Source organism: Dendrobates tinctorius, unplaced genomic scaffold (genome assembly GCF_039654945.1).
Source record: "Dendrobates tinctorius isolate UK_male_01 unplaced genomic scaffold, ASM3965494v1 ptg000129l, whole genome shotgun sequence".
NCBI classification, from domain to species: Eukaryota; Metazoa; Chordata; class Amphibia; order Anura; family Dendrobatidae; genus Dendrobates; species Dendrobates tinctorius.
The window spans coordinates 49,134,496-49,148,270 of NW_027361797.1; the positions used below are offsets into that span (position 1 = coordinate 49,134,496).

The window sequence follows — 13,775 nt, forward strand, 5'->3', positions numbered from 1 at the left end:
CACACGGGCAGCGCACAGACGTAGAAAAATGGACACAAGGACGGCGCACAGACGTAGAAAAATGGACACAAGGATGGCGCTCAGACGTAGAAAAATGTACACAAGGATGGCGCACAGACGTAGAAAAATGGACACACGGGCGGCGCACAGACGTAGAAAAATGGACACACGGGCGGCGCACAGACGTAGAAAAATGGACACACGGGCGGCGCACAGACGTAGAAAAATGGACACACGGGCGGCGCACAGACGTAGAAAAATGGACACACGGGCGGCGCACAGACGTAGAAAAATGGACACACGGGCGGCGCACAGACGTAGAAAAATGGACACACGGGCGGCGCACAGACGTAGAAAAATGGACACACGGGCGGCGCACAGACGTAGAAAAACGGACACACGGGTGGGGCACAGACGTAGAAAAATGGACACAAGGACGGCGCACAGATGTAGAACAATGGACACACAGATGGGGCACAGACGTAGAACAATGGACACACGGATGGGGCACAGACGTAGAAAAATGGACACAAGGATGGCGCGTAGAAAAATGGACACAAGGATGGCGCTCAGACGTAGAAAAATGTACACAAGGATGGCGCACAGATGTAGAAAAATGTACACAAGGATGGCGCACAGACGTAGAAAAATGGACACACGGGCGGCGCACAGACGTAGAAAAATGGACACACGGGCGGCGCACAGACGTAGAAAAATGGACACACGGGCGGCGCACAGACGTAGAAAAATGGACACACGGGCGGCGCACAGACGTAGAAAAATGGACACACGGGCGGGGCACAGACGTAGAAAAATGGACACAAGGACGGCGCACAGATGTAGAACAATGGACACACGGATGGGGCACAGACGTAGAACAATGGACACACGGATGGGGCACAGACGTAGAACAATGGACACACGGATGGGGCACAGACGTAGAAAAATGGACACAAGGATGGCGCGTAGAAAAATGGACACAAGGATGGCGCACAGACGTAGAAAAATGGACACAAGGACGGTGCACAGACGTAGAACAATGGACACACGGGCGGCGCACAGATGTAGAAAAATGGACACAAGGACGGCGCACAGACGTAGAAAAATGGACACAAGGACGGTGCACAGACGTAGAAAAATGGACCAGGATGGCGCACAGACGTAGAAAAATGGACACAAGGATGGCGCACAGACGTAGAAAAATGGACATAAGGATGGCGCGTAGAAAAATGGACACAAGGATGGCGCACAGACGTAGAAAAATGGACACACGGGCGGCGCACAGACGTAGAAAAATGGACACAAGGATGGCGCGTAGAAAAATGGACACAAGGACGGCGCACAGACGTAGAAAAATGGACACACGGATGGGGCACAGGCGTAGAAAAATGGACACAAGGATGGCGCGTAGAAAAATGGACACAAGGATGGCGCACAGACGTAGAAAAATGGACACACGGGCGGCGCACAGACGTAGAAAAATGGACACAAGGACGGCGCACAGACGTAGAACAATGGACACACGGGCGGCGCACAGATGTAGAAAAATGGACACAAGGACGGCGCAGACGTAGAAAAATGGACACAAGGACGGTGCACAGACGTAGAAAAATGGACACAAGGATGGCGCACAGACGTAGAAAAATGGACACAAGGATGGCGCACAGACGTAGAAAAATGGACACGAGGATGGCGCACAGACGTAGAACAATGGACACACGGGCGGCGCACAGACGTAGAAAAATGGACACAAGGACGGCGCACAGACGTAGAAAAATGGACACAAGGACGGCGCACAGACGTAGAAAAATGGACACACGGATGGGGCACAGACGTAGAAAAATGGACACAAGGATGGCGCACAGACGTAGAAAAATGGACACGAGGATGGCGCACAGACGTAGAACAATGGACACAAGGATGGCGCACAGACGTAGAAAAATGGACACAAGGATGGCGCGTAGAAAAATGGACACAAGGACGGCGCACAGACGTAGAAAAATGGACACACGGATGGGGCACAGGCGTAGAAAAATGGACACAAGGATGGCGCGTAGAAAAATGGACACAAGGATGGCGCACAGACGTAGAAAAATGGACACACGGGCGGCGCACAGACGTAGAAAAATGGACACAAGGATGGCGCACAGACGTAGAAAAATGGACACAAGGATGGCGCACAGACGTAGAAAAATGGACACACGGGCGGCGCACAGACGTAGAAAAATGGACACACGGATGGCGCACAGACGTAGAAAAATGGACACAAGGATGGCGCACAGACGTAGAAAAATGGACACGAGGATGGCGCACAGATGTAGAACAATGGACACACGGGCGGCGCACAGACGTAGAAAAATGGACACAAGGACGGCGCACAGACGTAGAAAAATGGACACAAGGACGGCGCACAGACGTAGAAAAATGGACACACGGATGGGGCACAGACGTAGAAAAATGGACACAAGGATGGCGCACAGACGTAGAAAAATGGACACGAGGACGGCGCACAGACGTAGAACAATGGACACGAGGACGGCGCACAGACGTAGAAAAATGGACACAAGGATGGCGCACAGACGTAGAAAAATGGACACAAGGAAGGCGCACAGACGTAGAAAAATGGACACACGGGCGGCGCACAGACGTAGAAAAATGGACACAAGGACGGCGCACAGACGTAGAAAAATGGACACAAGGACGGCGCACAGACGTAGAAAAATGGACACACGGGCGGCGCACAGACGTAGAAAAATGGACACACGGATGGGGCACAGACGTAGAAAAACACTCATTATTTTTTTTTTTTTTAATTATACACACCCATAGACTTCAGTGGGTGAGATGCTGAAGAAAGTCGTGCATGCTCCGACTGTTCAGGAGGAACAATAAAATCGATCAAGAATAAATCAGCCCTATTCTCTAGCATAAGTCAGTGGGCTGTCTGACACAGATCGTCTAGCGCCTGTCTGCGATCCGGACCTGGCAGCGCTTGTTCGCTGCATCCAAAGCGCTACCGTCTATTGAACGCAGGTGAATCCGCATGTGGTCACTGAGCCGTGCGGATTTACCGCGTCTAGTACATTGTGCGGGTGACATTTCTCTTGTGGAGACTAAGGTCTCTGCAAGAGAAATTAACATGCTGCGATCTGGAAAACCGTGCCGCATGTCCGTCTCTGGACGCATAGTGGCATGGGATTTCTAGAGCTCCCGTCCGCTATGCTGTAACCGAGTACTGACCATCTGCACGCTTCCGCATGCACGAACCCCGTAATCCTAGCCCAAAATTTGGGTATTACAATCTTTGTTTAATGTGTTTGGCTGCATGAAAATTCCCGAATAAAGTTCTATTTCTAGAGGTGTATGGAAAAAAATGTGTCAAAACACTTAGAAATGATAAATATATAATATTCTACCTGTAAAGAATGTGTAGTAAATATTGCCCTCTCGCCTCCCTGCCATATCTGTAGGGGTCTGTGCTGCCCGGAGGAGAGGAGACCGCTCTGTGCCTGCTCCTCAGCAGGGCATGGAAGGGGTTAAGCTGGTCTTGTGGGCGGAGCCGTTTCCCCCTCCTCCAATGGCAGTGAAGCCCGGGCTGAGAGTGACAGCGGAGCGGCGCAGGGGGCGGCCACTCCAGGCTGATCCTTCAGGCTTTGTGGAGGCAGCGCAGCCATTTTGGGATCTTGCAGCAGTGCAGGAATAGCTGAAGCCCCTGAGCACTCCAGACTTGCCGTGCTGCCGGCAGCCGGAGATGGCAGGCCCCGCTGCTGTGTGAGCCGCGCCGGGGCAGCGCTGGGACCGGCCACACACGGGCTCCGGGAGACCTAGGTTTGCCTGCGCGCTTGCTTGCTGTGCCGCTTCCCGTAGACATAGTTGGCCGGGCGCTCATTGTCGCTTCTGCTCCTCTGTAAAAGCTCCAGTGCATCCACAGAAAGAGGCCTGTGTGTGTGGGGCAGGTGTCAGCGGCGGGCACACCTGTGCGGGGCGCTGTGACGTGTATCCAGGGGGGTCAGCTGCCAGCCTTGGTATGTATGTGATCTATATGTAGAACCATGGATGTGGCACAATGCCGGCAGAGCGCCCATAGGACCGAATCACTTTACCTGTTGGCATTTACCTGTGATTTTGGCAGTGTTTTCAATATTGTGGCAGTGCCTTTTTCTATACAATGAGGCTTTTATTGCCTATGCAGTGTGCTTGATACAGATTTGTAACATTTTGTTAGAGGAAGGGGTTACTTTTTCTTTTAATAGAGAGAACCTGCGCCTCAGAAGAAAGATATGTTCCTTCCAGAGGCTGCCGGGGCTTAGTTTTAAAGTGCACTGTCTTATGCTCGTGTCGCGTTGATTTTGTTTGTGTGTATATTTTTTTGTGCAATCTGCCTTATACATACAGAAGGGGACAGCAGCTCCCAGCATGCGTGACGTGCCCCGGGGAATGCAGGTAATTTTTTTTTTTTTTTGGTTGTGGTCACGATATATTGCGCATTTTTGCACGATTGTTCACAAATCCTCAGCATTTCCCTTTAGCTGTGGGGAAAAATCCAGATACGCAAACTTTTATGTAACCGGCATAGTCTGCGTGCAATTTTTTTTTTTTTCTGAAACTTTCAAATCCCACAACTATCCATTTAAAACCAGGAGCATTGATTACTTTTTTTTACATTTTTTATTTTTTATGCCGCTCTAATAAAACGTGAGCTTAAATCAAAAGTAATGCAATGCAGCACGTGACCCAGACACACCTGCCGGAGTAGCCACCCTGCCGCTGCTGTCTCACAGGTGTGTCTGAGGTGTTCAGGGGTTAACACCGGAGGAGCAGGCGGCTCCTATTGCCAGGCACAGTTGTATGTGGTGCTGTATAATGAGGTCCTTGTATCCTGAGCATGTGTCACTATAGGGCTCCGGCAGATGTCACTGCACTTGGGATTGTCTTGTAGGGGGGGGATTGCTGTTTTCACCCAGCGGACCCCCTGCCGGGAACAGTTGCTCTTGCTGTCAGCCTAGTTTTGTAATCTCCAGCCCCTAGTAGTAACTGTTTCACTGCTCCTTGGCCGCACCGTCTAGTCCTGCAGAATGCTCAGGATTCATTGATGGCGTCCTTCCATAGAAGAAAACTCGCTGCTACAAATTATGGTCAGACCGAGTCTGTGTGACCTTCACCATGAGAAGCGTGCGGTCTGTGTCACCGCAGATAGTAATGGCTTCCGGCAGCTGGTGGGGCCCAGATTCTGCATATGTGTATGTAATATATGTATACACAAATGTAGGCGCACGTACACACGTGTCTTTTTGGCATATGTTTGTGACAGCGATGGCCACTGAGCAGAGCGACAAATATCTCGAATGTGCAAACCCGGAGTTCTTTGTGGGAGCTAAATGCATCTGACCAACCATTACCCATGAAGTAGACAAAACTTAGTTTGTCTGCATCCCACACCCCATGGGGCAGAGTCATCTGTTTTGTTCATCAGCCTTGATCCAGGGAGCGTTGGAAGAAGATGCACCAAATTCACTTTTATTCTATGTTAGAAATAAATTGTATTGTAAATGTTAACTACTTTGGCGCATCTGTCAGCTACCGTGCTCCAGCGTTGGAGGCGTACTCCAGTCATGGACTGGAGCACCATCATCTTGTAGTAGGTCCCCTCCATAAAACTGCCATCAGTCACAAAAGGTTTGTGCAACTACGAGTTGCACAAACATTTGGTGCCATTTTTAAAAAGTTTGTTTACTCCAGATATCTTGTATATTATGTTGTGAAATCACATGGAACGATTCAGCAGACTGAAAATGGTTGATCGTATCAATCTCTGCTAGTGGGGTATGTTCAGATAGAGCGGCGTTACCTGCAAATATGTACCAAAAGCTGCAAGTTTTACTGTGAATTGGCATAGGGTGAACACTTGCTACATAAAATGACGTTTGGGCTATGCTCACACTGGTTGTAGCACCAGCGTAAAGGCGAGTGCTCATCTTCAGGAGCACAGCGGACCCCTGCTTCCCTGCATGCCGGGGAGCCATGCCCTCCTGATGCTTGACCGTTCATGGTGGCGCCACTGTGCAATCTCCGATGCTGCGATCACAGGCAGCGTGGTCTCTGCAGCATGAGAGTGACTAGTTTTTCAAGCAGAAGCCACTTTAGGGTAACGCTGGGATTTTTTTTGTGATGAAGCATTTTTAGAGGGGCTGTCCATATTTTATGAAAGTCTGAAATCACATGCAGGGTCATATGGCTGCAGGTATGCAATATACTTACTACCAGCCACATTCTGACTAGACGTGCGCTGAGAAGACTTGGCAGTCTGCAGTCACATGGAGGGACTTTCATCACAAACCCTTAGGCCATGTGCCCACCATCCGGACGTAGCAGCGCTTTGGACACAACATATGTTCGTTTTCTGTTTCGGAGACTGACGTCTGCACTAGAGAAATTGACATGGTGCGGTCTGGAAAGACTCGACGCGCGTCCATCTCCGCGGGTGAGCCATGAGCGACTATGCACGCATAATGGGCATGGGATTTCTAAAAATCCCATCCACTGTGCTGGAACATTTGGCCGCTGCGGGTTTGATGATGCACAACTACGCAGTGTCCAACTTGCAGCGTTTACTGATCATGGGCACATAAGCTTCAACTTTTTTTTTTTTTTTTTTGGGAGGAAGCCTATAAAACAGTGATGCCCATGCGTCTTCTAGCATTTTTTTAATGAAGCTTTCCATTTGACTTCTATTATAAAATATGAAGAGACTTAAAGGGAATCTGTCACTTATTTTTTCTCATATGAGCTGCGGCCACAGCCATCAGGGGCTTATCTACAGCATTCTATAATGCATTCTGTAATGCTGTAGATAAGCCCCCGATGTAACCTGAAAGATAAGAAAAACGAGTTATGTTATATTCACCCGGGGTCCGGTCCCGTCCGGCACCTCCTATCTTCTAACGATGACGTCCTCTTCTTTGCTTCCCGTCACAGCTCCTGCGCAGACGCACTGCTCTGTCCTGTTGAGGGCAGAGCAGAGTACTGCAGTGCGCAGGCGCCAGGAAAGGTCAGCGAGGTCCAGCGCCTGCGCACTGCAATACTCTGTTCTGCCCTCAACAGGGCAGATATAGTACCCCTGCGCAGGAGCCGCGGCAGAAGTAAGGAGGAGGACGTCATTGCTACAAGATGGGAGGCACCGGACCGCGACACCCATCAGACCGGACCCCGGGGTGAGTATAATATAACTTGTTTTTCTTCTTTCAGGTTACATCGGGGGCTTATCTACAGCATTACAGAATGCTGTAGATAAGCCCCTGATGGCGGTGGCTGCAGCTTATATGTGAAAAAATTTGTGACAGATTCCCTTTAATGGCAGAAAAAGCCTGGAGAATGGTCCACTCTCATCTTTTAACCACTGGGTGTTTTTGGAAACCTGAAACTATTAAACTCTCAAAATCCTGAATGTATGGACAGCGATGTTTATAATAGAGATTAAAGGGGTTCTCCACTAGTAGTAGGACAACCCCTTCTTGATCAAAATGTTCGGTCCCAATAAAATAATGCATATACATACCTCCCGTGTTGGCGCCGTTCCTGCGGTGTTGGCTCTCGCCGGGCAGTGATGCGGTGTTGTGACACGTGATGCCGGCGCCCAGTCAGCACCGGCGTCACGGTCTCCGCCTTCGGACAAACTGAACATGACGAGGAAGTCCGGGCTGCAACTGATCTCTGACTTCCTCTTCATGTTCGATTTGTCCGAAGGCGGAGACGGTGACGCCGGTGCTGACTGGGCGCTGGTGTCACGTGTCACTACAACCACATGGGAGCCTCGGGGCGAGAGAGTGCCTGCACCGTGTGAACGGATCCGGCACGGAAGGTGTGTATAGGCTGTATTTTAGAGGGGTATAAGAAGAAGTTGTCCAAGTAGTGGACATCTTATTTATCAGGAAGAGTCTTTTGAGCATTTTTCCGATCACAAAAAGTCTTTAAAAAAATAAATGCAGATTGCAGATATCCGAACGCTGGCTGGATCTAGTGATCTGCCCAGTTTCGGAGCAGCGCTTACAACGCACGCTCCTGGCCTTAGAGACCGGTCTGATAACCTTGAGCCGCAAACTATGTACAGTACTAAAAAAAAAAAAAAAAAAAAAAAAAAAATCCTTCTTGAGAATGTAGAGGATTGTTACTAAGAAGTAAACAAAGATTTTTTTTTCAATTATTAATGAATATGATGCAACCCATTTTAATATCATCAGAGCAGATCAGTTTTATTGCAGTTTGCTTGTAGCATGTGATTTAAGATCTCATCTGCTTTGCTGTGTGAGTAACACTGATATATATATATATTTTTTTCCCATGCTGCAAATCTGAATGGGAAATCGAGTGTTCACCTTCCCAGTCCATAGGGTCCATACTGATGGTAAAGCCAGATGCACAAAGGCTTTCCAGTGGCGCCCATTCTCTAGTGTTAGTGCTGGTATGTGGTGCCCCCATCGCAGCGCATCACCGGGAGAATTACTCTGATGCTTCAGGGTGCACAACGGGTCATTTTTTTTTTTTCTTTCCTCATGGCTTTTGTATGAATTCATGAGAAACGGCCTACATATGAAGTAGAACGAACACCTAGTGGGGTCTTGTGACCCCTATCTGTTTGAAGACCAGTTTAGAATTCCTGGTTCCTTTTGTTGACCACCTTGTGATATTGCGAAGCAGGGAATTGCTGACGGACTCACACTTTATCCATTAAGGCAGGTCCACTAAGGAGGGGTGGGGGGTGAACTCTTGAAAGACTTTTTATTCATGTGTTCAGTGGTTTGAGCGTGGTTTTTTTTTTTTTTGTTTTTTTTTAAATTTCAGGTGTCAAAACCGGCTACATGGGTAAAGACCGCTGTATGCCCTCAATACATTGCAGCATAGTGCAAGTGAATGGGGCTGCATTGTGACCAGCATGATCATGCCAGAACGACATCTAAGAAAAGGAAGAATGAACATTAATGAACGTGCTCCGGTGCTAACAGTGTGTCTGCGGTGCTCTCGAATACTATGTTCGAGTCTCCGCGGCCGCCTTTCTCGCGGTTGTTCAACAGCCGCAGGGATTGCCTAACAAACAGACAACCCCTGCATAAGTCCTGGCTGTCGAACAGCCGCGAAACATGCAGCCGCGGGGACTCGGAACATTTTTTGAGCCCGCCAAAGACACTGTTAGTACCCGAGCATGCTCAGATAACACCCTAACCCAGCACGTTTGCTCTTCACTAATGAACATGTCTTGCATACGAGTTGGATGGTTGGCCTGCCCCGCCAACTTTCCAGATCATCTGAATAACTTGTATATTTAGACAATGGCAACTGTGTTCTTCTTGGCAATTAAGTAATATTAATAGTCGATGTGGCCCGGAGGAGCCAGGATATTGTAGATGTGCATTTTCCATGCTGTATGCAGATGCAGGACTCCTCATTGTGGTGCTGCATAGTGTCTGTAGGTCTGACCGCTCTGGGTACACATGGGACGTTTTCCTGGATTTCACGCTGATCTATGAAATATTCACGTTTTTGATATTTTCTTATGAAAGTGTCAGTAGTCTGGGGGGAAGGATCATGTGCGTTGATGACTCAGGCTGGGTTAGGATGGGTGTGTTCCCTTCAGGCCTTGGACTGCAGCACTCGCTATCTTCTCGTGGGATCCTTCCTGTCTCTAATCTGTAGTCCTGCATCTTGTTTTGTCTGAGATCCTGTATTTTTGAGGAGGAATGTGCTCCTGATTGCTACTTATGTCGGCCTCTTTGGAGCATGCACTGTTGCTTTTAGGTTATCTGGTCATACATCGGTCACACTGCCGCAAGAGAGCTGATGACAAGTTATTATGAATGACGATCTCTTTTTAATCATTGCTCTAGCATGATCACCTATCCAATAGGCCGGTTTCACACATCCAACAATCATGTTGTGAGCACGGGTCATGATGTCCGGACCGGCAACGGGTCCCATCTGAATCAGTTCCACATGGGAATATACAAGGCTGTTGAGCTCAGGTCGAGCGTCCCATTGCCAGTCCGGACTACCTAGTCCATCGATATTGGACATGTCAAACTGGCCTTCACACTTGTTCACCTGGCTGCTTCTCTCCATGACTCCACCGCAGATTTGCTTGAGCCTGCATGTGTTTTCAACGGGGAGAGGGCATTCTTCCACCGCAGCAAAAGATCGGGCATGTTGAATCCAAAATTACTCAATCCTTATTTTCCTGATGTATAGTGAACAGTTGGGGACATATAGTCGGCCAAAAATTGCGCCCCCCAAAATTGTGTGAAATGGTCAACATTAGGAGTGGTCCCATGACTTGCATATATGGCATCCAGGGCACTTTTTTGCTTCTGTAGCTGGCAGTTCCGCCCGACATCCTGCGTGCAAGAGACACCCATGGTGCCAGCCCCAGAATTGAAGACTGTCCTGGTCCAGCTGCCACGTATAATGGGACCGCACACCAAACCAGGGCAGCATCAATTCCCTGGACAGCAGCATATTTCCCCTGAGAACATTAGGCTTGGTATATAAGAATGTTTAGCAGCGGCTTATTTTCCTCTCCCCATTGACAACCCATGCGTTTGTCATCCCACCCTGACTATAACCATACTTATAAGACCTGACGGTCCATTCATCATTCTCCCGCTTCCATGATCACCGCTGTGCACGCTTATCTGCATCCTGGGAACATGTATGGCAGCTTATTGGTGTGTGTAATACAATGCTGTAATGTAGGATTTTTTTTGTCTTATGCCCTTTTACTTGCTACAGCATGATCTGAAACCTTGAGAATGGATTATTCCCATCTTCACACGTACGCTCCACCCCAGTGTCTTCCCGAGAACACTGGGTACACCTATGCTCTAAGGTGAGACGTCGCTCGTCCCTCAAGCGTGTTAGTGCTTCATCTTAAACTCTGAGTGACATCTGTTGTCCTGTGCTTAGAAAGAGGATGCCCCAGATTAGCCAGTCCAGACAATGTGCATAAGCCGTGCTATAATTGGTCAGGCACTGGAAAAGGTGAGGATCTTGCATTGACAACAGCTGCTGCCATGTAATGCAATGCCGTTGGGGAGATTGGAGGGCAGCGGTCACAACTTTCAATAGACGCTCTCGGGAGAAGCTGCGCCTGCTCTCTCCGGAGAAGCTGCGCCTGCTCTCTTGGGACATAATCGCGTCAAGTGAGCCCCGGGTGTGCCTGTGCCGACACTGCTGGAACGGCGCCTACACCGGAGGGGTGTATAGCTGCTGCTGTTCTATAGGGGGGCAACATAGTGAGAATGGTTTGTCTAAGTAGTAGACAGCCACTTTTAAAGGTGGTTATACATGTGGCATTTTTGTAGAGAAATACACCATTTTTGTCAGCTTTCTAGCATTTACCCATAGGCTTCTAAAATCGGCACTATACAATTAAAGCACTTCAAGGGGAAAAATGCTTCTAGAATTATTTAAAATCGCTTCCGGAAAATAAAGACTCCAAAGTCCCCCCCCAAAGACGACGAGTTTCCTGAAGTGACTTCCACTGGAAAAGTTTGCAGTTTGTGAACTCCTCAAAAACCTCGCTCTTCATTGCCAAAGAGGGAAGGACCAGCCTGGGGATCGCTACCCCCTTCCATCTACAGGAGATGTTATTAGGGGGCGCACATGCACTATGTGAATCTGGGGGGAGCGGGATGCCATGTAAGTTTCTCGTTGTGCCAGCTTCTTTCAGTTTCCTGCTGAATCCGTTGTTGGTACAAGCTGTAGCCTGGCAGCGGCTTTACGTCTCCAGAGGCAATGTCTCCGCAGCGGATGAGTCAGATGTTGAGTATTTTGGCTTTGGAAGCTCCGTGTAACCCCACCCAGTGATAGTATGTGGGCATAAACACAGAACAGACAAGTTTACTATGTGCGGTACTTGTGGGGAAAGGTTTCCTCATTTTTAAAGGTTTTTCTGCCTTTGTTTTGACAGATTATAAACTTTTTTTTTTATTCTGTTATGTAACAGGAAAGTCAGCAGAAGTTATCACTGATGTATAAAGGGAGTGTAGAGTTTGTTAGTAAGACTTGGTCCTCCTAGCTGTGACAAGGACATGTCTTTTAGGATGGGTGCCCATGATCCGGAGCTGGCAGCGCTTTGGCCGCAGCGCATGCTCATTGCACCCAAACCATTGCCGTCTATTGAAAGCAGGCAAATCTGCATGTGATCGCTGAACCGTACGGATTCCCTGCGTCCAACACCTGGTACGGGTGAAATTTCTCTTGCGGAGACTCGCTTTAAATGAGCGCTGATTGACTTGGCGTTTGTCAATTCTCGTTGTGCCAAGAAATCTGTCCTCGTCACTCCACTCGCTTCCATCTTGAAAGGTAAGTGAGGCAGATGACGAATACCATCCGAGACGTGTCCATCATTGTCAGGCGTCAGTAGACCCGATGCTACCTTTCTTTCTCCTCTCTCAATGTCTTTTTAAGAGAATCTGTCGCCAGATCAGAAGCATCTAGTTTTTCACTTGTTTTATTCCCCTCCCTGAGTATCGCATAATTTTGTTTTTCTTAAATTCATCATATGACACCAGAGATATGGACCCTTTTAATTGCGTTCCAGTTTTATGGATCCTGTAAGCCACTCCTCCATAAAAATTGGCGCTAAATAAAAAGGTCTAAACCTCCCAGAATTATACAGTGGATTTAGAAGAAAAGGAAAAATGGAATAATCAGGAGAACACTCAGAATAAAATGAAGACGGTCCACTTTTGACCAGGTTAAAGGTCCTCTCTAAAGCAATGTTAACCCCTATTTTTGGGCTTCCATTCATATAAGACAGGTTCTGGCTGTTTCTCTGAGAACTGACTGGATTATATCAAACTCCCAGAAGTGAGAGGTTCATATACTGCAAATAAATGGAGCAGAATAGCTGAAGAGCTGAGGACTAGCTTATCATGACGGCAGTCATGGACGTCGGGTCCTTGATGTTTCCTCTGCTGGCCGTCCGTTATGTAGATTACCCCCTGGGATATTCTGGATTTGATGTTTGGATAGAACGTGGAGTTTTATTTCCTGTTTAGTAGATTCAGAATCCGGTTGCTTTTCTTTGGATCACACGCACTTATACTGATGTCCTGCGGTCGAGGTTACTCACCTCCTGGACATTAGCTAGGGCAAATACTAGACCCAAAATTATATCTCTACAGCCTATTGCGAACCTGTAGTGCAGTGTCCAGACTATTCCTCCAAGTTCTAACAGTCCCTTAGGCTGGGACACAACGAGGCGTAATTTCATGAAGTTAAAAAGACTAAAGTTGATCTGGAAGAAGGGTGACCATGTTTATCTTTGTTTTGGCCTTAATTGTAAAAAAAAAAAAAAAAAAAAAAAACGTTCCTATTAGGATTGTTTGTCCTTCACCTGTGGTCATTGAACAGTTACAGCCAGTATGAAGGGATGTGAACATGGGCTTAAATTTTGAAGTTTTATTTTGAGTGGCAATCAGAAGTGGATCCACCAGGAAGAAGTGGTGGATGTCCATCCTCTGGTAGATTCACACGTTACAGATCTGAATCACTGACTCTGTACCCATTTGGGCCATGTTCACGCCTTCAGGGGTGGAAGCTGCGCCATTGTCCTGCCAGAATCCACTTGTCGTGGTTGTGCTTAGATGTCCAGAAATTACATTGCAGATCCACTGACCATATTGCAAATCGAGAGTCACAGGTGCCGAGGATTTTCTGAAATCCGCACCTTTGGCCTTGGGAATATAGACTAATGGTTATTTGTGGGTATAGCGTAGAATAGT

The 13,775-nt window shown here is 48.1% G+C and overlaps 2 protein-coding genes across 14 annotated transcripts in view; one reads left to right on the plus strand and one right to left on the minus strand.

Annotated features, from left to right (window-relative positions):
• Nucleotides 1-3,558, minus strand: part of LOC141047800 (uncharacterized) — a 42,769-nt gene extending 39,211 nt beyond the window's left edge. For both annotated transcript variants that reach the window (XM_073543117.1, XM_073543116.1), the window contains exon 1: nucleotides 3,417-3,558. In XM_073543117.1, the coding sequence (XP_073399218.1) occupies nucleotides 3,417-3,462 (46 nt within the window). In that variant the 5' untranslated portion in view covers nucleotides 3,463-3,558. The remainder of the gene's footprint in view (nucleotides 1-3,416) is intronic.
• The window catches only part of SUN1 (Sad1 and UNC84 domain containing 1), an 80,049-nt gene that overhangs the window by 19,032 nt on the left and 47,242 nt on the right, over nucleotides 1-13,775 (plus strand). For 8 of the 12 annotated variants that reach the window (XM_073543103.1, XM_073543104.1, XM_073543105.1 and 5 more), the window contains exons 1-2: nucleotides 3,657-3,828; nucleotides 10,777-10,873. The exons of 2 other annotated variants lie outside the window; for them this stretch is intronic. In XM_073543103.1, the coding sequence (XP_073399204.1) occupies nucleotides 10,797-10,873 (77 nt within the window). In that variant the 5' untranslated portion in view covers nucleotides 3,657-3,828; nucleotides 10,777-10,796. Of the gene's footprint in view, nucleotides 1-3,656; nucleotides 3,829-3,877; nucleotides 4,026-10,776; nucleotides 10,874-13,775 lie in introns of those variants that run through there. 2 more of the 12 variants (XM_073543108.1, XM_073543110.1) reach the window with 2 other exon arrangements.